The sequence below is a fragment of the Notothenia coriiceps genome, unplaced genomic scaffold (genome assembly GCF_000735185.1).
Source record: "Notothenia coriiceps isolate Sejong01 unplaced genomic scaffold, NC01 NC01_scaffold00024667, whole genome shotgun sequence".
NCBI classification, from domain to species: domain Eukaryota; kingdom Metazoa; phylum Chordata; class Actinopteri; order Perciformes; family Nototheniidae; genus Notothenia; species Notothenia coriiceps.
In genome coordinates this window covers 4,613,522-4,638,509 of record NW_011357368.1, presented here as the reverse complement: position 1 = coordinate 4,638,509, position 24,988 = coordinate 4,613,522, and the positions used below count along the sequence as shown (strand labels likewise).

At 39.3% G+C, this 24,988-nt stretch overlaps 2 protein-coding genes across 2 annotated transcripts; both read left to right on the top strand.

Moving 5' to 3' along the window:
* The first annotated feature begins 1,313 nt into the window (after positions 1-1,313).
* Positions 1,314-4,910, top strand: tbr1b (T-box brain transcription factor 1b). The gene is made up of 6 exons (XM_010782528.1): positions 1,314-2,005; positions 2,201-2,355; positions 2,562-2,683; positions 2,955-3,113; positions 3,357-3,418; positions 4,067-4,910. The coding sequence occupies exons 1-6, from the start codon at positions 1,314-1,316 to the stop codon at positions 4,908-4,910; spliced, it is 2,034 nt and encodes a 677-aa protein (XP_010780830.1).
* A 2,840-nt stretch (positions 4,911-7,750) lies between these two features.
* On the top strand, positions 7,751-24,242 carry slc4a10b (solute carrier family 4 member 10b). The gene is made up of 11 exons (XM_010782763.1): positions 7,751-7,990; positions 13,817-13,898; positions 15,675-15,827; positions 15,964-16,102; positions 16,519-16,679; positions 17,278-17,433; positions 18,442-18,530; positions 19,683-19,840; positions 19,935-20,022; positions 20,679-20,825; positions 24,105-24,242. The coding sequence occupies exons 1-11, from the start codon at positions 7,943-7,945 to the stop codon at positions 24,240-24,242; spliced, it is 1,359 nt and encodes a 452-aa protein (XP_010781065.1). The 5' UTR covers positions 7,751-7,942.
* Positions 24,243-24,988: the final 746 nt, after the last annotated feature.

Sequence of the window (24,988 nt, the reverse complement as noted above, 5' to 3'; positions counted from 1 at the left end):
AATTGAATACAACCACATGCAAAACTAACATTGTGTTAAGAGTTCAACACCTGCCTGACTGGCTTTATAAAGGTTATATTGAGTTACTTTATTGTTCAGGTGTACAATGCACTAGAAGTGTAAAAAATCAGGATGAAATGATTATCACCAATTTAAAAAAGGTCTTACAACCATTAAATAAACTCTAAGCACCTCCCCCTGAAAAACTGTTTGTGTAAATAACCATCAAGAAGGCTGCAGCTGTTCTAGGATTTTAGTGTAATATTCATAAATTAATTTAATCCTTATCAACATCCTGACAATAATTCATTAAATGACGTGAGGTCTTCAGGTACTTTTGGAAAGATGATATTAAAAATGTTTTGTTTTGCTTTGCGCTCTTTTATTTTCATTTCGATGTTAGACATACTTTAATAAAACAAATGACAAGTTATCTTAGAGATGTGCATTCTGCTGACATTTAATTAATCCTTTCAAATATTATTTAGTGGGAAATGCTTCATTAAGTGCGACCAATCAGACTTAATGTGAGTTAATGAGCCTCTAATTTATAACTTCTCCAAAAGACAGAAAAAAGGAAGTGATTGTATTAAATAAAATGTAATTCTAACCATTTTGAGGTTTTCTTTCACTATCTGAGATGTATTTACCAAAGCAGCCCTGTTATCAGTCCACGGGTTCATAACTTTAGGGCATTACATATTTATCAGCACTGGGACTCATAAACACATCTTCGGTGGGACGCCATGATTTCACGCTATACCACAAACATTTTAAGGCATCAGATGCACTGCCTGTCATGGACTGTCATTTTTGGTGTGTTAATAATATATCTTGGTTTCCTCGGCAGACATACTTTGGCACTTTGGCGCATAAATAGGTAAATAACGTGGACAAATAGGTAAATAACGCAGCTGACGTGAGAGCTGTCAGTAGAAAACAATATTTAGAACCGTTATACTTTTATTTTTCCTGCTCATATACATCAGAAACAGTCGGGGTCCATTTATTCTAATCAAATATAGACCCATGTCACACTACAAACAAATCACTATGCTCACAGCGCTCCTCAGATTGTTCTAATTAAGAGCTGTCTAATTAAATTACAGCCTTGAGTTAACCAATGACAATACTTGTTTCATTAGCAAAGCAGGGAGCCTGACGGGAAGAAAATCCGTTCCATTCGCAGGATGGTGTCAATTGGCTAATTTGCTGCCTTCAGTAGCACAAGGCGTTTTCATAATGTTATATTAGGAAAGCGCGTTTAAAAGCTTGTGATATAGGTTGAGCTAATAGTGGTTTCATATTGAGCAATGCAGGTCGAGAATTGCATCTCGCCAGCGAGTGATCTCTCCAATAAATTTATGAATGTGGGCAGTGGCTTCTCGAGCTCCGATGGATCAGAGCTTTCGTTGCAGGACCATCCTATTATATCTGCAAGTGACAACCTGGAGAGAAGTTCACCTCTTAAAAAAAACTCTGGGGAGATGACGAATCAGTCAGAGGCAGACAATTTTCCCGACTCCAAGGACGCATCAGGGGACGTCCAGAGGGGCAAACTCTCTCCTGGTCTACACGGAGTCTCTGACATCCGTCATAATTTCGATGGATCTGCAGGAGAAAGGTGCATCTTTACTCCATCTACCCAGCCACAGTCAATCTCAGCAGCTCCCAGTGCCATGTTCCCTTACCCGACGCAGCATGGACCAGCGCACCCGGCATTTTCTATCGGAAGTCCCAGCCGGTATATGGCCCATCACCCGGTCATCACTAATGGAGCTTACAACAGCCTTCTGACCAACACTTCTCCTCAAGGCTATCCGGCAGCGGGCTACCCGTACGCGCAACAGTATGGACACACTTACCAAGGAGGGGCTTTTTACCAGTTCTCCACCGCGCAAGCAGGACTGGTTCCGGGGAAAGCGCAGGTGTATCTGTGCAACAGGGCCCTGTGGCTGAAGTTCCACAGGCACCAGACAGAGATGATCATCACAAAGCAAGGACGGTAAGTGGTGAAGGTTTAAATACATTACTTACAAGCGTTTATTTCCAAAGTTAAAATAAACGTTTTGATAAGCCTATCATCAACACATCTTTCCATAAATAAAAAAGCATGGTGGAGGAATCTTACCTATTTTATGTCCATTTTTTTTCATGGCAGGCGTTTTCTAAATCTGTGTTTTTTCTTTATTTTCCACAGACGAATGTTTCCATTTTTAAGCTTCAACATCTCTGGCCTTGACCCAACTGCTCACTACAATATATTTGTGGATGTAATACTTGCTGATCCAAATCACTGGCGATTTCAGGGAGGCAAGTGGGTGCCATGTGGGAAAGCAGACACAAATGTTACAGGTGATACAAATAATGAAGTCCTACATTTATTGTACAATTAACATTTGTTATTCCATATTAAAATTGTTTGTGATTTTTTTTATTGTACAGTTGTACCACTGTGTATTTTGACAACATTCAGATGCAATAATAAAATCCTGGCCATGTTTTTCTTCTTATTATTATTTTTAATTAACCCTGTTTTGATTTTGCTTGTTCTTTTATAGGAAATAGGGTTTATATGCACCCGGACTCACCAAATACCGGAGCTCATTGGATGCGTCAAGAAATATCATTTGGAAAGCTAAAGCTTACAAACAACAAAGGTGCCTCCAACAACACGGGACAGGTAATGCAACATGTTTGATAAAAAACATTTTTTTGATTATTTACGTAATAAAAGTTGTACAAATAAAAACATGTTTTCCCTTCCTATCTTTTGCATTAAACTAGGTGTTTTAGTTGTGTTTTTTTACAGTACAATTTCACTAGTAAAGCGTTATAAAAATAATCATAGAATAAAAGATTAACGGAGCTAAATCAGATCAGCATGCTGCTTTAATCATCTATCCAACGTTTGGAGCTGAGTTTCTGACGCGCGTCTTTAATTGGATCTCCAGATGGTGGTTCTGCAGTCTCTCCACAAGTACCAGCCCAGGCTCCATGTGGTGGAAGTAAACGAGGATGGGACAGAAGACACCAGCCAACCTGGAAGAGTCCAGACTTTTACCTTCACAGAAACGCAATTCATCGCAGTCACAGCCTACCAGAATACCGACGTAAGACCACTTCATATCCAACCCTGAAATTGTTCCCTCAAACAAGGCTCATATTAAATTTGTTCAATATTGTTGAAAATAAACAGAATTTTCTGCATTTTCAAATTATACTTATGTTAAGCTCGTTGGTTTGTAACAATTATGTGGATTTTAATAAGCATAAAACGTATAAGAAATATTATTTTTCACATTGAAAGAGCGGCAGTCCGCATATTTCTTAATCATGGCGTTATTTCTCCACAGATTACACAACTGAAAATTGACCACAATCCGTTTGCTAAAGGATTTCGGGACAACTACGACACGTAAGGTTTTCCTTATTACTTTTACAATACTTTTATTCAACTGTAATTGTATTTGGTATAGCCTCTTTGTTTGAATAAATACATAAAACTCCTAAATCAAAAACCAGATAATATCTTAATAAAATTGTTTAAGGCAACTCTAAAATGCAGCTATAAGGATAGGTTAAAGGGTTATAAGATTTAAGAAAAATCGAGAAAATAAAAACATTGGTTTTTGTACTTTTAAATTGATTATAGATGAAACGAGGAAATTGCAAACAATTTCATTTGAGCTTGGCCTATCTGGTTTTGATAATATAAGCTAATAAAACACTTGCAATATTAAACTTGTAAAAGTAGTTGTAAAACAACTGAAACAATTAGTTTGTGGCAATGCAACTTTGCATGGATCAATGTTTTAATAATTTGTATAAAGCTGAGGGCCTATTTGGAAACACTTTACATGCGTAAAGATATGGGTGTGTTGCCAAAAACATTTCAAACGTATGCAATTGAGGGGAATTTTATCCCCTCATGAGATATTATAATCTAGCCTACTAAATACAGCATGAATATTATATTGACCTACATTTCACTAACTTCTAGAAACCCTGCTTTATCGCACAGTTGATTAACTGAATTGTCTCTGTTTTTCTCTGCATCTCTCAGTGTCTACACAGGCTGCGACATCGACCGCCTAACTCCATCACCGGGTGACTCTCCGCGTTCACAGATCATGCCGGGTGCGAGATATGCCATGCATAGCTCTTTCCTGCAGGACCAATTTGTCAGCACTTATGCCAAATCTCGCTTTCACCCTGGCGTGGGGACTTGTCCTGGCACGGAGCGCAGCGTCCCACTCGGCAACAGCTTGCTGTCCCCGCAGCAAACCGACGAGCCCACTGTTGCCACCCCCCCGCAGCGATGGTTTGTCACCCCTGCCAACAACCGACTGGACTTTGCTGCCTCGGCATACGACGCCGCTGATTTCGCCGGTAACGCGGCCACCTTGCTGTCCTACGCAGCGGCCGGAGTGAAGGCTCTTCCCCTGCCGACTGCGGGCTGCTCCAACCGGCCTCTTGGCTATTACGCAGACCCGTCAGGCTGGGGAGGACGCACGCCGCCGCAGTACTGTGGCGTAAACAGCAAACCCAGCGCGGTCTTTTCCTGCTGGCCCGCTAACTCTCTCGGTTGCAGATCGGGCACCAACTACCTGAGCGAGGAGGTAGACCCCATCCCAACAGAGAGGTCACCGATCGGCGTCTCCGAGGAGCCCAAAGCCAAAGACATGACATCAGAGTCGAACTGGATAGAGACGCCGTCCTCCATTAAGTCCATCGATTCGAGCGATTCTGGTATCTTTGAACAGGCCAAAAGGAGGAGAATCTCACCTTCTGCCACGCCGGTTTCAGAGACAGTGTCTCCGTTAAAATCGGAGCTGCTGGCACCACGAGAGTGTGAGAAAAACTGCACAAAGGACATTGGGTACTACAGTTTCTATCCTCACAGTTAAAATGACAAAAGAGTTCATCTGTGAATCAATCAACCTATCTCTATCTATCTATCTATCTATCTATCTATCTATCTATCTATCTATCTATCTATCTATCTATCTATCTATCTAGGTTAATCTATACAAATACAAAAGTTGAAAAGGACTGTCACCTCCACAGTTATGGTCAAAGTGTACATTCTTCCATGGCTCGGGCGCCTTGTTTCCAGAAAACACTGTAATTGTAAATATATTGTACATAATATGAACATTTGGTGATAGTGATTGGTTGTACACAGAATAGATACAATCTGATTTATAAGTATAGGCAAGTGTTTTAAAAACCTCATGTTAGCCTAAGCTGTTAGTGAAGAAAGATATCGATAAACTTGTACATGAAATGTTCTTGTGTAGCATATGCTGACATATTAATCCCTGTCAGTGAAAAAAATGTGTATTTTGTACTTTATCAAAGCTTTAGGCTACCAAAAGATTATGACGATCACTGCAACATTCATGATACCTGTGGATTAAGAAATGATAAATGTTGGTAATGTAGATTTAGTATTTTTTCATTTTCATTTTGTATTTAAGGTTATTTTTCATAGCCTGTATGCTAATGTTGTTGTGGAAATCTCTGTATACTGTAATGTGATGTAAACCTAATAAATGATGTTATCATCAGGACAACCAATTCTTTATTTCTAAAAAAATATCATGCTCCTCTTTTAATAATTTTTATTCCAACTATCTTAAAACAGACCAATAATTATTTAAAACACATTTTTTATGAACGCATCATACTTTTTCTTCATCTTATGAGAGACAATCTTGTATCTCATCTTAAAATATTGAGACATTAAATAAAAGTGAGAGCCTGCCCTCTAATGCGTCCACTAATTGGTCCAGAATATCCCAAATAATTAATATTGCGGATTCAAATTTCAGTTTATTAAGACTCTCCCGTGGCAAAAATGACATCTCCTTTTTGCTATTATCAAATAAAAACGGCAAAAAATCATGTGAGATATTAACAATGCAAATACATTTAAATAGAGCTACACGTTGTTATGCGTATTTAGAAACCCTATTTATTATAGGCTGATTTAGAAATAATATTTTCCGGTAATAACATTTGGTTGGAATGATATTGTTTGCCAATCTAAAAAGGTGAAAACTTCATAGTTACACTGAAAAAAAAACCTGTGAAAATGACCAGTTTTCTGTTCGGCACCCAAAGGAAGTGACACAAGAAAAGAAAGTCTTGTCCGTGCAAAAATGTGCAAATGGGTAAACATCACTTGAAAATACACGATTTTGTTTTTACTATAATTGACTGCAGGATGATTGGTTTTGGTATTGCTGCTCTTGTCATTAGATTTTGTTAATGGCTTAATTTGAGGAAAAAAATAAACACCGACATAAAAATCTGTGAAGTTAAGAAATATAATTAAAACGGATGCATAATAAACCCAATGTGCACATAATTGGAATTTCGTTGTGAAGGAGATGCTCACAGCTGCCAATAGACGGGTGGTGTTTAGCCTGCATGTCTTAAAGTGTGTGTGTGAGAGAGAAAGAGTGTGTGTGTCTGTCTGTGTGTGTGTGAGAGAGAGTGGTAGAGTGAGAGAGAGAGAGAGAGAGAGAGAGTGTGTGTGTGTGTGTGTGTGTGTGTGTGTGTGTGTGTGTGTGTGTAGTTATGCACTGACGGGCAGCGATAGACCTTCCCAGGGATACACAGTAGATGGCGATATCTGAATGCATTATCAGTGATCAGTTTGTTGGTTTGTTGGTGTGTGGCTCTCTCAGGTCAGTCGGGTCCAGTGGCAACTTTAATACAAAACATTAAAAATATATATCAAAACTTATTTTTATGACTCAATGAAAATGTGTGCAGATGTTTCCCTTTTGAATTCAACGACTCATGGACAGGGATCTACACCAGATGGCGATGCTTTACTATTATTCTATCAGCGGAAGAAACCCCTGCTGTTAAAAATACTTAAATCTGCAGGGCCAAAAATGGTTTCAACTGCAACCAACAAGCTCTGATGAACAAGTCACCCTGGGAAGTAAACACTCTTCCTGAAAACAAACACACGTGAAGCTATAAGGACTTTGATATGAAAACCACATATCCTTATAGAAAACGTTATGAAGTCTACTTTATGTATTGGGTGGATGGAACCGTGAAGTTGGACTCGATAAGTTTGAAGATCTGTTTAACCCATACAGTATATAGTTTAACCAACATTTCCAATCATAGAATAAAAAAAGAAGTATAATTTAATGGATATTGGTTGGAAGAGCAGCACATTTGATGTGGCTGCTTTGCTCAGCTCATCGGAATATTAAAACACAAAACACTACGAGAGTGGTACACATTGGGATTATTTCAGGGGCTTAAATTGTAAGGGTACCAGAACCATTGAGGAAATGTTAGAGCAAGTTTTAGTAGGCTATGCCTCTATACCAAAATACTCATTTAAACTTTAAACTGTAAGATAATAATGCAAGCCATATTTATATGCAACAGATATTTAATCTTTAGAAAATCTTATGAATAGCATGAAACATCTGCAGTTTTCTGACATGGTTCGATATCAACACACTTTTTTAGGGGGGATAAGATATTACAAGGAAAATGTTGGGAAAGCACTAAACAAATATAAGTGCATGAGTCTGGGTACTGTAGTACCGCAATATCTGCTATAAGGTATCAAGGGATGGCTTAAACCCGCTGAGTCATGGTCTAAAAAAGCATACATTGTTATATAAATTGCACACGTGACCTGACAACAGTTTACCCAGAAAACTCTGCGTGTGAAACAAGGGCTAATCGTTCAAGAGTGACGCGACGGTCTGCTGGCAGAGATGCGCATGTGAAGGGAGAGGAGCGCAGAGAGGCGTAAAGCACCACGGAGCTGCTGACCGGCGGTGAGATGAACATGTGACCGCTGTGAGCTCGCTCAGTCGCTGCTACACCTGCAGGATCATATCAGCGGAGGTTTGCTCCATCATCTCTGTGATACGGTGACACGGCTGAGAGGAGGATGGACCCCACGGAGCAAGGTGCCCAGATAGAGCCGCTGCTGAGAACGGTAAAGAGCACTAAACTCTTTGGAAACAATATCTCATATTTTATCCTGAACAGCTATTGGTAAAAAAAAAAAAAATGCAACTATTTCATCAGAAGGCAGATACTAAATATTTAATTCAACATGTTTCATGAAACCCGGGGAGCTTCCAGCATGTGCAGCTCACCTGCAGAGCTCTACTCACCTGTAGAAAGGGAAGCGATCTCTCCAGATATATAATGTATGTGATATTGCATTACTGAAAAAAAGAAAGAAATCTGTTTTTTTTTTTTTAGTAAGCCAACATGAGACTAAATCTGGACAGGATGTAAAGGTTACTTTATGAATTGAAACAGGCATCACGAGGAGGCTTATGTGATTCTGTTTTACAATATAACGTGACTGTAAGAGTGATTAAAGGAAGTCAAATGACTTTGTGCTTTATGATTTTATATATGCCAAATCCATGTTTGGACAGATGTCAGATTAATATGGTAAATTCATGCTGAAGTGCCCTGATGTTATCTGATAAAATTGTGAAATGATTAAGTTTATGTAAAATAAAAGTGGTGTTATACTGTTCTATATGAAGCTTTGCAAATGTATGCGTAGGCAGCTAGCATACACAAACATTATTATAAAAACAAACTCTACAAGTATTTTTCAAGGAAATCCTATTGATATAAAATAAGTCTCACTCTGGGGATGTTCTTAGAGATGCGTGGTGGGCCCATCCCCATTGGTCCTTGCTGACCACTCAGGAGATTTGTTGTTATTATCCTTATGCTGTTTCACATCAAAACAGATGTCCCCATTTAGCTGAAGGTTTTAGACTGACTGAGCTTCTTTACTCCGGTAGTACTTTAGGTAGAATGTGGCTTTAGTTTTAGAGTGTTAAGCTTTATCTGATTCCGAACAACAAACTTCTAAATGGAAAAGTGTCCAGAGTAGACCCCTCTACCAGACTGGAGTGACCACTTTGTAAAGAAGTAACTTTAGCAATGATGAAAACACTTATTTCCAAAAGGTTAAAATAAATCTGTGGCTTTCCAGTGGAGTGCGGAAGTTTAGTAGGTCACAACCCATGTATTTCTCAGCTTTTATAGCAAGACTATGAGGATAAAAGTTGAAAAGAAAAGTGTTGCATTGAGGTAACTGATTTGTTCTTGGATCTAATTGTGAAGAGTGCAAGTAAAAGACAGACTCATAGCAGGTGGAGCTTAGGAACTATGGGCCCACGTTGATTTGACGCAAAGTGAAAAGTTTAAGTATAACTTTACTGTGGATACATCAAGAGCAAAGAGAGGAGGGATGTATAATGAAAGCTTCATCCTTAATGAGATGCTGCCGGCCAGCCACAATGACGTTGCCACTATAATCTCATGATGAGAAACTGGTGGCTCTGTCGATAGATGCTCAATCAGAAATTACAGTTGTTTGGCACAACAGAAGGGGATCAGTTTCTAACATGGTCTGCAGCACGGCAGCGGGAGTTTGCACTGCAGAGCTCAGCTTATAGACTGTGTAGCACTCTGTCTTAACTGATTATAAAGCAGAGGACACAGAGGAAGAGCTCATGGATTCGGACAACTTGGAAGCTCCTTGGCTCTGTAAATATAAGGTAGGAAAGAAAGAAACCCTCTTTGATGAAAGAAATATTCAAATCGTTGTGTGGTTAGGGTAGGAGGTCTTTCACAGTATGACATTTGGGATAGTTTGTGAAAACGGAACTCTCTCTCTCCGAGTGTCCCAAATGAGCGTAAAATCCTGGCAAAAGTAGAAAAGTGGAAAACAGCTTTCTCCAGTTGAACTACTGATCCATATTGCAGTATTGAGATGGATTCAGACACTAATTCTGCCAAAATAAGTGGTCATATCTGTTAAATACCTTTAATAACATAAAAAAAAAAGGAATATTAGTATTAATGTGTGCTCTTACAGGATGTTGACATTTAAAGCATTAACATTTAAGGATTACAGTGTATTTTGTGCCTCACGAAAGCCTGTGCAGTTAATGATATTGCTGCCACCAATGCCTCCAAAATTGCAACAGCCATCTGTAGGGATCAGATCCAAGTATGTGCAACATCCTGTGATATCAATTCAGCTTTGAAGTTTGCCAGCCTTTTAACATGCTTTTGCTCATAAATGGATGATTATTGGACTGCTTAAAAAGTGCTGGGGGGAGGGAGGGTGTAGTTTTTTGCCTGTTGGTGACAGGACCTTTACTTGAACTCTTCTGTGGATTTATCTATTTCTTCAGTACCTACTTGGGCTTAGGAACCAATTGTACTGATCTGATCTTGTTTGAATCGCCATGTCTTACTTAGTAGATCTATCCGTCATGGTTATTTGTTAACATTATTTTTCAATCATCCCCCTTAAAAGGAAATACAACATTTAAAATGCACTAATGCAACCAAAATATTGTTATACTGTACATATCTTAACTCCCAACAGAAGGCCAAACACTTTGAAACTTATGACACAATGACCTGAAACAATTAAAAAAAAAAAGATAGGTATGGATATTCTCTTTAAGGTACATTTCACTTATTTAATCATCTATTTAGCATAACATTAGATTCCATTCAACCAAAAAGGGATTTTCTTTATTGCATGGATTGTGCTAAGTATACAGTACGTCACATACATGATACAGAAATAAGGTGATATGCCTCAATGGGCTTTTTTAAGGATGCAAAATGGAGGGTAGGCCTATATGCAGAGTTTGGTTGGTTGAGTTTAAATGAGAAAACAGCTCATGAACTTTAAAAAGATGAAGTCACTGAAGGCATTTTGTGTCAAGGTTTAGTGCACATTGACTTCTGTTATGAATTATGCTAAGTGAGCATGGTGGTCTGTCTAATGGTGTTCTAGCAACAAATACAGACAGTTTTAATCTGACCAGGGATGTTGATCCATGCCCTCTGTATTTGTAGACAGATTATCAACTGCAGCTTTGAGCCCATGTGGCAATGCAGCTGTGAACAGCAGTGCCCTTTATTATGATAATGCCTTGATGTTCAACTAGTCAAAAGGGCCCATGAAAAAGCTGATGTCAAGCAAACTTTCTGGATTAAAATGGCCTACCCTAATAAGTGCTTCAAATCACTATGTAAGAGACAGGATATATTCTACAGTGCTCTATTGTTCTATGTTTATTTTGCATCCTCAATCCCAGCTGTTGCTGAATGGATAAAGAGGAAATGACAGAATCATCACTTATTTTACGCATAAATCCATGCCAGTGATCAACCAATCAACATCATCCGTTTTCTCAAATGTTAAGCAAACATTGTAGTAAATGAACATTTAATTAATGCTAGCAGGTTTATCAGTCCTTTACTCTAATTGAAAAACTACAGGATCCTCATTGGGATTGGTAAAGACCATAAAGACATAAATGCAAAAATAACTTAATTGATCCCTTAACTTAATCAGGCCCCACTAGCACAAGACAGAAATACGTGTCCAACTCCAAAACATAAAAGTGCATTTGAGCTTGCTAACATGCTAACACTATCATGCTAGTGTTTGTAAAAGGCGTTCAGGGAAGTTAATAACTCACGCGTAAGGTTGGGCGTTAATTAACTTGCCAAACCGAGCTGTTATTCCTGTTTTTATAGTCCTGTAAAACAAAACAATACATTCTTCTTCTTCCTTCGTGTTTATTGGCGGTTGGCAAACCAACTTGTAGGTGCATTACCGCCACCAACTGGACTGGAGTGTGGACAAGAGACTATGCAGAAAACAACAAACAAAACAAAACAAAGAACCAAAACTCTAGATTATTTTAAATGTGTCAATTTACTAAACAATACAGCTTGGGAACACCTCTGATAAAGCACACATTTCACCTTAGTGTTGCTAGAAGAAGTTTGTTTTGGAGTGTGGTCGGCTCATTGTTGCTCGTTGTGGTGACTGAGAGTAAAGCAGCACTCAGTATAAATGCAGTTATCCCCCCTCTGGCCTCAAGGGGCAGTTCTGAGATAGTTCTGAGATAGCTTAGTTCTCTCACAACGAGGCGAAGAAGACGAACCACTAGAGAAGGTATACTCAAGTATACAAGTAGTACAAGTATATTTTTGTAATATAGGTTTATCGTTATATATCGAGGTTACAAAGATTTTCTCTTGTCTTTTGCAATGGACAAATCAGTCTAAGTTGGGCTAATGTTTTTTTTAGCGACCATGCTATGTTTAACCAACTGCAAACTTACCTCACATCACCAAAAGGCTGTCATGAATGGCAAACCTAAAGGAAAGTTTTGCACAGTTTCAGTCACTGAAAGGGTCAATTACTTTGGTAGAATAGACTACCATATTAAAATAAAAATCTTCTTTGCACCTGCAGTCTCTCTACAACTAAGGCATTGAGAGGGGGCTGCATTTTAATCATTTTTGCTAACTAACACCCCCCTCATATCACTATACCAATACATTTGCATAGGCCTACTACTGTATAAATGCTTTTCAACTGAAGTACACATTTCACAGTTAATGAGTGGGTTGGAATTTCTCCTATACATACAGGAGCACTGTAGTACAGTTGCGGCCAAGATTTTGCAGTTAAAACTCAGGATTCATCTGTGTAATTGTGTTGAAAAGCTCCAAGATTGAATGAATAGCATATACACATTGTTTAAATGTTTATGTTAAAACAGGGATTCAGTTTACATTCTTATCCTTGGATGAAATGGTAGGCTAAGTGACAATAAATGATTTCTGTCGGATTCACAAATTCACTCTTACCACTCATTCCCCCTCATCTTCTTTCACTATTATTACATAAGCAGGCTGATTCTCACACCACAGAATGCTGCTTCTCTGTGTGACCTGACTCTAAACAAGTAGATCCATGTGCTCTGAGCCATCTCCTGCTATGGCAAAGCCTGAATGTTTCATGTTATTTACTGAATTGACTGGTTAGTTAACTGCTTATTATCTTGTGTCACATGTGAGGGGTTATCAGGACAGGACAGGTCTGTCTATAGTAAAACTTTTGTGCTCAAAAGCGGTCATTTCATATTCTCTATACTGTAATCTGACTAAAGCTCTGCCCTAAGGATTATATTTCTGTCACTGTTGTAAGTGCATATCTTTGTACTGTTTTAAAATAAATAAACATGGAGTTTGGAAAACCCCCATATGTTACTGTCCGTATAACTTGCTGCTTACTGCAAGGAGAGTTTGTAACACAATATCAAAGCTGAAACTAATAACATGGTTTCATTTATTTGGAAGCATGAGTTTTATTTCTCTCCTCCAATTAAAAACTAAGGACATGTATTGTTGTTCCTGCATAAGTGTGGGTGGTAAAACAGAGAGATAGATAGTGTTGAAATGAAAAACAAAACAAAAAAACAGCAAGCTAAGGGAATACAATGTTATTTATCTAACCTTTTTATAAATGCATTCAAGCAGTGATTCACCTTTAGCTCAGGTCCCATTAACAATGTCATACAGGTCACTGCAAAGAAAGCACCTTAAACAGAAGTGCATCTTTAAAAAGCAGGTCATTTATTGTTCCCCTTTATGAAAAGCTTTCTGTTTGGACTAAGATGATACTCTTTCCTTTTCAAAATGACACATGCATTAGTTTCCTTGGCAACCGCGCTACTCGGTTGGATAATGTGTTTGTTCACCATCCCCTCGACTGTGAGGAAACACCAAATCAACAATCATTTAGTTTCATGCTATGTTCAGGATACATTAGTAAACTTGAAGATATGTGATGTCATGCTCCTGTCCAAGCTATTATAAGATAGTGTATGACACTTGTGCTCTTAAATAATATTTATAATGTTGAATATGTGTTTCTCTGTGTTTGTCACTATGTGTCCAACAGAGGAATGATGACGAGGCTGTGGTGGACCGAGGAGGAACACGGTCCCAACAGGGGACCAACATCGGGCAAGAGGATCTTGAAGGTACCTGGCCTGCACTGAATGCATCTGGGATGAAAAAGCTCGAAGCAGTTAGAGGCTGCTGGAGCTCAGTCCGCCCACTCTGCCCTTAAAACAGCTGTTTTCCTCTTTGTTCACAGTAAAAAGACAAGAGCAGAGTGGGAGGTAGAAGCTGTGGGTGAGCTGAGTGTGCATCAGAAATGTAATTATTTCTGAAAAATATGGTCATTCAAAACAAGATACTTAGAGAAGGTTTTAATAACTTCAATTAGAAACCAGAAGCGTTTCCCTTCTGCATCTGCGAACATGCATACATTAAAAAACAAAGCTATGTGTCTGTGTGTGTCAATGCTCTTAACACATTGCTTTAGTAGGTTTAGAAACAAGATGCCCTAAAATATAGAATTACGTTCACCTGAACAAAACTTTACACAAAACTAAAAACTCATTATTTTATCAGTAAAAGCCTGTTATTTGTAATTTGTTTCCAGAGCTCAATAACGTTAAAGCCACAAAAGTGTGTTAAAAAAGAGTGGAACAAATGATCCGTCATCCTTGTTGTAAGTTGGGATATTTAGAAGCTGCGAAGAACATGTCACTTGCTTTGAAATGTGTAAACATTAATGAAAGAGATTGTTTTTTGGCATTTATTTGAAAGATTACAGCTTGAATTTACCTCAAGGTTCTTTATTGTCAAACTAACATAACACGAGTAATTATGTCGTTGAAAATCGTAGGTCACAGGCTTCTCCAACAATGCAACACAATAATACAGATAAGCAGACAATATTAAAACAATATTAAAGTATATTATATTAAAAGTAATACAAAAAAGAAAATTGTTTTAAAAAAAAGTGAGAAAAAAACATACATAGAAAAGTTCAACATTCATGTGAGTAATCACATGATTTTGGTTTTAAACTCCTTTTATTATCACAGAATACCTTTTTAATGACTTGTGTCCTGCACACATCATATTTACACAGCTCTTCCGATCATTCCGAACAACACTGTATGTGTTGGTCTGAATCTTCTTCTGTCATGCTGCAGTGCGCTGAGTGGGCAGACTTACTCACTCATGCTGTCTCATCCCAGCACAAACACAAACATGGACACATAACTCTTCATTCCTTCCCACCAAATACAATATAATAGAATACAAAAAGTGAAGCCTATATTAGATTACCTTTTCTGCTTAATTATTTAAATAATAATATGTCTGCTGACCAAAATAACCATTGAGACATGTTTTTTCACAACTGGTTTAGAGCTTATTTAAAAATAGGACTTTTTCAAGTGAAAGTGTGAAGTTGCACAAGACTTGTTTGCATGAACCCGAAATAGATCACAAGAATGTCGTATTTTATTTTTTGATAATGTTTCATTATACCCTAGAATACAATAGAATGTGTTACGTTTAAATCTTATTTCTTAAATGTCACAATTTGATGTGCTATACCAGATAATGACTTTAAAGTAATTCACATCTGTAGTCCCCATAAATAGGTGGTATTAAATGAATGGCTAATACATTATTATACACTATATAGCAGCAGTAAACGTTATTTAACTACATGCTATCTGTTTGAGTGTAGCACTTAATCACAGCAAGGACAAATACATATAAAGCTTAATGGGGTAACACAAAGAAGTGATTATGATTATCTATGGTCACACACACACACACACACACACACACACACACACACACACACACACACACACACACACACACACACACACACACACACACACACACACACACACACACACTCTTACCACTGTGTTTTATCTCCCTAGGCCACAGGACTCTCTACATCGGGGTCCACGTCCCCCTGGGCAGTACCAGGCGCCACAGCCATCGCAGGCACCATCACCATGGAAACAAATACAAGAAAAGGAGCAGGGACCGGGACCCCACCCTGGTGGAGGGTAGAGAGTCTCCAATTTATGGTACTAGCTACAATCATAGACTTGCATAGCATAAAGAAAATCCTTTAAATTTTTTTTCACAATCTCTTACTAACTAAAGTTACTGAATATTAAGACTTCAGTTTGAAACACTTAACGAAACCGCTTGTGTTTCCAGATACTCCGTCCCAGAGAGTGCAGTTCCTACTGGGCACTGAGGATGACGATGAAGAGCACATTCCTCATGACCTCTTCACACAGATGGATGAAATCTGTCTAAAGGAGGCAGAGGATTCAGATTGGAGGGAATCTGCCAGGTTAGACTGCCCTGGCACTGCAGCCTCACAGTCCTGACCTACATGTCATTACGGAAAGCTCTGATTGAATGGACCGGTCATGCCCCCGATCCCACTTACACTGATGAGAGATGTGGCTGTCTATCCAGTATTTGTTTCCATTGCATTTAAGTAATCGCGATCCATTGTTTTAATTGCTTTGGGAATTGTTTTATTGTAATGTTAAACAACATGTATAATGTATTTATCATATAAAGGATGGTGTTCTGTTAAAATGGTAAATCAGACATATTTTATTTATAATGATACCGTGATGAGAGGCAATAAGAGAGGGACCTGGAATGAAGGAGTGTGGTTAATGCAGCTAGAACAGATGGCCGGCCTGGTTTGCCATCTGCGGCTCTCTCTCCTGACTGATCCCCACTCTCCTGTTACAGGTGGCTGAAGTTTGAGGAGGACGTGGAGGACGGAGGAGAGCGGTGGAGTAAACCCTACGTAGCCACTCTGTCTCTACACAGCCTGTTTGAGCTGCGGAGCTGCATTATCAACAGCACTGTGCTGCTCGACATGAGGGCTAACACCATTGAAGAGGTTGCAGGTAACGACTGGAGAAGACACAGTTGTAGCAAGTGACAAAGTAACTGTACTTTGTCTATTTAAGATGACCTCTGAACTCAGAAAAGTGTTGACTATTACATTGGGTGTCTCCTTAATGTACCTTTATATGAAAAGAATGATGTAGTTCTCACTTCATTCACTGAAGGGACTTTTTTTATTTTTGTATACTGTATACTTTGTACTCATTATATTTGTCTGATGCACTGTTTGAAATCTAGAAGTAAATTGATGCACTACATACAGTATTCACAATTTGATGGACCTCATTACAGTCAAGAATAACTAACCTCATTCAACTATTACAAAGCTCTACTGTTAAGGCTCCTAAATTACCTCACATCTACAGTGCCTGATTTTTAGTATTTGACGTTTTTCATGATTCTTGTAACTGTTTTTAATTATTTTTGTTGTTGTTGTTGTTGTTGTTGCGTTGTTTCTTTTTTGGTGTTTAAGTTCTGGTGATTTTTTTCTGGTCAAGGTCTCTCTTGGAAGAGAGATCTTATTCTCACTGAGAAGGCCTGATACAACAAAGATGAATAAGAACATGAATCTAAATAGCTATTATTTTTCTACCTAAGACATGGTGTTGGACCAGCAGGAGTTATACGCACCGCTGGGAGATGATCTCAGGAAGAGAGTGCATGCCACACTGCTGAGGCAGCACCACCACCAGAACCAGAAGAAGCTGGCTAACCGCCTGCAGATTGTACGCTCCCTCGCTGACATGAAGAATGGTGGGTAAATCACTGCTCTGCATATTAACATTATCACCAATTTTACATCTTCAGGAATTTATGATATTTAAAGGAAACATTATCGGAAGGAAGAACTAGTCTTTGGTTAAACTGGCTAAAATATATTGACATAGACTGCTATAAACAAACTGTGAGAAGGGGTCCTAAGAACAAGGAAACATGTTTTAATGGGTTTCCTTCTGCAATGAATGTTGTCAGTTGTGCTTAAGTGTAGATACTGTGCATGATGTGTATGTGTCTTATATGCATATGGTCTTAACGTAGCAAATGTTCCATATTCTCCTTATTTGTGATTATCCCCACCATCTGCCCACCCACCTGCCAAAGCCCCACTGATGTCAACAGGTTCTGGTTTATACAGAAAGCCCTCATCAGTTTTTAATTATAAAAACATAATGTAGGGAAGAATCTTCTCATTAATTATGTTTACACTGGCAAAATAGGTTGTTTTTTGTTCGATTGGAGTTGAGTTAAAAAGTAGATTTAAAACTGTGTAAAAGTATATTATATAAATATTGTTTTGCTGCTGATCTAAACAGCCTAACATCTATTTAGTTTTAATTCTGTGCTAATTTAAAAGTTGAATTGGAAGCATTGCCAGAATTCAACATGACAAAATTAGTTTACCGATCAAACCAAGCTGTTTGTTAAATCTTTTTCTAGTTTACTAGAATTACTTCTGGCACATCATGAGGAATTTAATGTCACTAATGTGTCATTTTTAAGCTTATTTCAAAGCAACAATCTCTGACGAGCTTAACGCCATGCTTGGTAAACGCATTAAACATTATAATTAGTGTTAATTTTTGACCCGGCAGTTTAATAAATACAGAAATTAGGACAAACCTGTCAGGCAGCTAGGCAGTTATCATGTTGTCTTCTCTGGCCTTTTTGATTTCCCCCCTGTTTTTCGTGAAATAACTAATTGCTGAAATGTTGAGACATTTTTGGAATTGATTCATATTTCTCCATTATGAATTGTTGCAGGTCAGCTGACAGCCTCCACGTCTCAGTTAGCAACTCCAGACGGGAAAGGGGACATCTCTAGAGAGAACAGTTCAGTGGACTTCAGCAAGGTGTAGCAAACACACTGGGCACATGGATATAAAGCACATATAATAAAAGCACATACAATAAAACAATATTATAATATATTATATAATAGTCACATCCAACATTTTCTCCATAATGAATACTTTTTCCCTTTTTACTTGCTGGTGAATGCTTGTATTTGACTTATTTTGGAATTATTTCTAGCATTGATACTTTTAATTATAACGGATCATGCATTATTGTCAAAAGGAAGTGATTGCACTAGTGTGGAGCGGTCAGGGTAATGTGCAATTGTTAAACAAGTGTAGTTCTTACTAAAAGCCTGCCATATTTGACGAATAAGCGCAGCACCGTTGAACAAAGAACAGAAGGTCACTTTTGGTATTTTTAAAAAGAAAGGTCATCTAGTAGGGGATAAGGATTATAATGTCGAGTATGACATTCATAGACATTACAGACAAGGATAAAATCTCACTCTATCTGATTTGTGCCTTTTTCCTGTTCACCATGTGCCTATTAATCCACATTGCACTTAGTATTATTTATAAACACTGTAACAACCAAAGTCCTGCCTTTGCGGAGGCTCCCTAATATTCAATATATAATTATTTACTTGATGCACAAAGCAAAATAATTAGTATTACTGTCAGACTCTAAAAATCAGCACTATAACTGTGTTGACGTTAGGACCCAATAATACATTACAAATATTAATTTGGATGGCTCAGAACAACACCAGAGCCACATGAACTCCATGAAGGAACAAACAACACTTCAGTCAGCACTTGTCAACTCCACATAATTATCACTGGAAAAATAACACATTTAATATTGCAACATTTTCTGTAGATTGTAGCTCCACTGCATTAAAAAGTAAACATTTGAAATAGCAGCTGTGGGGCATTTATATGCCTTTAGGCATCATACTTTTGAGGCGTGAAAGATACCTCACCCTTATGCAACATGTAAAACTATGTTTCCATAATCTTTTGTAATATTTTATTTACATCGTATAACACACAAAGTCTGGACATCTGGACTGTATTTAGACTCTACAATCCAGTCATAACAATTCATTTGGAGCTTATATGAGGATACACTTAAACAATGATTTATTTATAGAAAGCACTTTGGTACAAAATTGTTGTTTATTGTATCTTGTGTCCTTTTTCCAGATAGACCTTCATTTCATGAAAAAGATCCCGGCTGGGGCTGAAGCGTGTAACGTGTTAGTAGGAGAGCTGGAATTTCTGAACAAGCCGGTGGTGGCGTTTGTCCGCCTCTCACCGGCGGTCATACTCAATGGGCTGACTGAAGTCCCCGTTGCCACAAGGTTAGGTTACTGCAGGACAAACCAGTTCAATAAGCTATAAATATATTGTATTTACTCTGCTGATTCATTGGAATATATGTGTTTTTGCTTTTAGGTTTCTGTTTATTCTTCTAGGGCCTTTGGGTAGAGGGCCTCAGTATCATGAGATTGGAAGATCCATTGCAACACTTATGACAGATGAGGTGAGAGTTCACTAAAGAACATCGTTAGCACCCTTCATAATTTATTCTTCATTAATGTTTCGAAGAGTGTGGATTGTTCTGAATGTCAACCAGATGTCATGCTCAGAGTTTCTGCAGGCGCTATGCATAAATTCACAGTCCAGCAGAACTCACAAATTCCTGAAGTGATGGAACATTTCTCAGCATGAGACACAGCTCAGAGCTTTTTATGACAATTTTGGCGATGAGTCAGCCCTCATGTCCTCCTTTTTGTCTGGGATTTAGGCTGCCATCCATCATCACTGAGGAGGAAAAGATGGGCTTTACTGAAGTCCAAACGTTGTTAGACACACTGTGAATATCAGTGATTAACACTGTAATGTCATAGTCAGCAATTCCTATGTTTCTATGGTATATTCTGTTTACATGGGGTTAAGTAAGTCCAGGGCTCACTGTGTGAATGTACCCGTCTGCTCGATTACAACCTAGATTTGCAGACATTCCTGCATTAAATATCCCTAAGTCTGTAAAGTATACATCTTAAAGGAAGCCAAACACAGTGGGAGTGGGGTGAAGATTAAACATACAGTGCAGCATGTGCACTGCATGGCAGTCAGTCAAGGTTTGAGTCAGTAGTGCAGCTTTTTAAACAACGTTCCATATTTGTATGTCTATAGGTTTTCCATGATGTTGCCTATAAAGCTAAAGACCGCAATGATCTGATCGCTGGGATTGATGAATTTCTCGATCAAGTGACAGTCCTGCCTCCTGGAGAGTGGGACCCAACCATAAGAATCGAGCCACCAAAAAATGTACCTTCTCAGGTTGGTAGGATTTTATTTAGCTTGATGCATTATTTTCTTTATCTTGAGATGTCTTACCTCATTCACACCGGTTCAAGCTCCGTGCTAGAGCTTTTCAGGTTCAGAACCGGTTCTTCGGTTTAGCTCCGGCTCTTTTCACACTGCCCAGAGTCCGACTGGTGCTGCGTCATTGCGTCATCGTTTGCCTCATGACGTAACCGTTTGCGTGCCTGCTTCATAAAGCCAAAGCACGCGGAAACCCCTCAAAGCTGACACCGACAACAACAACAATGGCCGATTGTGCTCCAGCTTCCTCTCTACCTCTTCAGAAGACCAGATTCGGACTTCAGTGGACCACTGCTACTTGTTAAGTTTCTCCATCGTTGTGTACAAACTGGATAAAACGCCGGATTTTTGTTGTTGTTCAGGAGTTGATCCTGCCCCCGCCTCGACGTAAGCGTGACGTATGCGGTGCTTTTGCTCTGGCCGTCATTTTTTTGGTGCTCGAAATGAACCGGATTCCGGAGCTAAGAGGCTGCTCCGCTGCGGTGTGAACAGGAAAACCCGGTGCTCTTCAAGCTCCATCTCCGAAGCGGCCCTGAAACACCGTTGGTGTGAATGAGGTATCTGAGACGAGGGAACCGGAAGCGGTAAAATGCTAACTCACTTCCGGGTTTTAAGACTCATCACTGCACCACTCTATTGGCTTAGGATGGGCATCATCAGGCGTCTCAACCAATTTTCCGGTGTTGCCATGTTTGAGGTTGTAATTAATAGTACAAAAGGATTTCAGTCTTTTTGACTATTTTCAGTATACCTATCCAATATTATTGATCTAAATAAAATGTATTTATTGTTATATCAATTGTGCACTCTGCTGATGGTTTCATGGCATAAGCATTACAAACTTGAATTCTGATAAATATTGAGCCCCCATTCAAACGAAGATCAGTATCTGAATTTTAATGCAGGAAGGCCATACTGTTATGTACTTCCACGCTGAATATAGTACAAATAAGGGGGAAGTTTTATATTTAAAAGATATAAAAGATGTATATTTGGAGAATGTCTAAAACCTACACTTTTAAACAAAGGTACACTTCCAATACGAATGCATTTTCTAGCAAATCAAAGAACTTTCCTCAGTACTTCATGTCTTCCTGTAGCTTGCTTTCTTTCATTTCTTGACGCGTTTTAAGATGTCAGGTGCTATTACAGACCAGGGGTGAAAATTAAGCAGCAACACATCGATAATTGACTCCCAGCCACTCTATGCGTCGACATACTGTAGTGCCTCTCCTGTGTGATAATTGCTTCAAAGTCATATATAGCCTTTGTCGAGATTTACCATTGATTTATATAAAGTGGCTTTAAGTACAAACATTTTCTCCATCAGACACACGCGTACATAGAAAGCATCTGCTGTCCCGGTGTGATTCCATAAAGAAAGGTGATAACAATGCGTCTGACACTCATTTGTCTTTGACGATCTCTGGAGGTGACAGGGCACTCACACACACTCTTACATCATTTCCTGCTGTAGGTGTTAGTTAAAGGTTATGAGTTATATTCTCTGGAGCAAGGCACTAACACTAGCAGCGCTATGGGATGTTGTACCATAATATCATATCATTACAACATCAACATAACATTGACATGTTGACTGACATCCTATGGAGACACTGTGATCAGTTCAGAAATTGAGATGTCTTGCTACAAAAAAATAAAAATCGTATTTTCCATTTAGATATCAAACCATTTAGTCAAAATAAAATAAAATTACACCAATTAGTATGCTTAGTGTCATGTCATGTTTAAAAAATACATTGAAATCAATCCACACAATTTAGACAGTTTACTACACCAGGAAATAAAGTAGTTCCAAATAAATCTGTTCACAGCCATGTCTGTGGATTTTTCATAATACCCATGACGTTTGTTCAAATAAAAAACCCGAAAACACTGAGCACAAACTATTGTGTGTGGGCATTTTTTAGCCCTAACTCTAAACTAACTATCTAATGGCTGAATACAACTTATGGCAAGGATTACTTGAGTTATTCCTTTAATAGCAGCCATTTCTTATGACACCTTATCACGCATACATGAAACGTTTGACCAACGTGATCATCTGGAGCTGACATTGGCAAGTGATGGCTCTGGCGATTGAGCAAAATAAATAGTTGTCCATCAGCTCCATATGGACCTGTGTGTCTCTGCCCATGTCAGTCATTCATTTAGAATATAGAATATATCTTTATTTGTCATCATACAAAGTACAACGACATTTCCTTTGCAACTCTCACTGCAGTAAAATAAATAAATGAGGTTGCTAAAAGCAGAGGTAGTATTACATGTTACTTGTTAGTAGTAGCGATGACAGTGCAACGAGATACAATTCAGTGTCAATGTGCATATTTACACATGCAGTCTAAATATATATTAGTAAAATAGTCATAAGTATGTCTACATATTAGTGCTTGCAGTCTTTGGGGGGTGGAGTTGTGTGTGTGTGTGTGTGTGTGTGTGTGGGTGTGTGTGTGTGTGTGTGTGTGTGCGTGCGTGTGCGTGTGTGTGTGTGTGTGTGTGTGTGTGTGTGTGTGTGTGTGTGTGTGTGTGTGTGTGTTTGTTCACAGTTGCTGTAATGTGCTCTGAGGCTGGACAGGGATGGGAGTGATGGAGGCCACAGTTCTGGGATAGAAGCTGTTCCTGTCTGTAGCCCATACCATGTTCCTGTTAGTGTTTACTTGCTCTCTGCCTTCTTCTGGTGATTTATGTGACGTCCAGCGCTCCGTCTTTTAACATCTTTTCCTTTCTCTTTCTTGAACCTCCTTAACAACGGTCTTTATAGTCCTTGACAGCGGTCTGTACTACTGTATTAACAATGTGTCACATGTTCTGAATGGACCAATCAGAAACGAGTAATCAACTAAGCCGTGTAATAAAAGTTGTTAGTAGCCTTAAGGGCTTACACAGTTGTAATGCTATAGCACATTTCCTTTCACTGGATGTATAATGAGCTGACCTACACTACATTTTAGCATTTAAAATACCTAGCCATTCTTTATCCAATATTGACAGGTCAACCCTGCATGGAGACATAAAGAGGAAGGAGGAAAGGAAGTGAAAACAGGAGGTACAGAGGAACAGCAGAGGAAAGAGGGTCTTCACAGGAGGTCAGGCAGGCCACGTAGGAATGTTGGACCTTGAATCCACCGATTTGGTGCCGCCAGCTCAGCTACTGTCTTGCCACAGGTGAGGTCATTGGCTAGATTATTGGCTGTGTCAACATACCGCCAGGTGTGCTCGGCTGTCAATTCCTGGATCTCTGAGACCCTGGTTCCCACGAAGATTTTGAACCGGCATGACTCCGACGTCAGCCAGGTCAAGACTGTGGTGGATCGAATCAGTCCAGAGATAGGTCTGGGTGATGTTTAAGGTGAGCTCTCGATGGATGAGAGAGGATAGCTGAGCTCCTGTCAACGCTACACAGAGTTCCAACCTTGGTGGCGCTTCAGGGCTACCCTAGAGTCTAGACCTTGCCATAACAAATGACACATGGACTTATATGCCTTTTCGGAGACGTCAGAAGACGTGCAGAGTGTAGTCTGTGGCTTCAGTTGCAGCCTCAAGTGGCATGTAGGTTCGTGGCAGGGTGATGTCTGCCAGCCTGGGAAGTTCCCTCTCCAAGCTGGACCAAGCCTGATCGATGTCAAGAGGAAGGTTTGTGTCGTCCCAGCTCCTCTTCTTCACCCACAACTTCTGAACAAGCACTTTGGCCCTCGTAGTGTAGGGAATAATGACTCAGAGAGGTTCATATTGCCGGGCAAGCACCTTCTATATGTGGCGCATAGTGGGAGTCGCGTTCTCCATCGGCCTTGACCGGTAGCCAAGTCGATCAGTTGGACAGTGCCACAGCAAGCCCAGAGCTGGCTCTTGAGGGTCAGCGCTCTTCTCTGCTAGCCATAGCTCCGTACTCTCTGACCTGGCAGTGGATGGTAGATGGGAGACAACAGCAGTGATATGGCTTGCCCACTGCCGTATCTCAAAACCCCCTGAGGCTAGACATTGACGCATCTTGTCCACAAGGAGCTTTCAACACCTTCCAAGGTGTTGAAAGGCTCTGAAAACAATTGTCGACGTAGAACAACTGCTCTCCTGACGCAGGAGTACGCCGAGAAGGG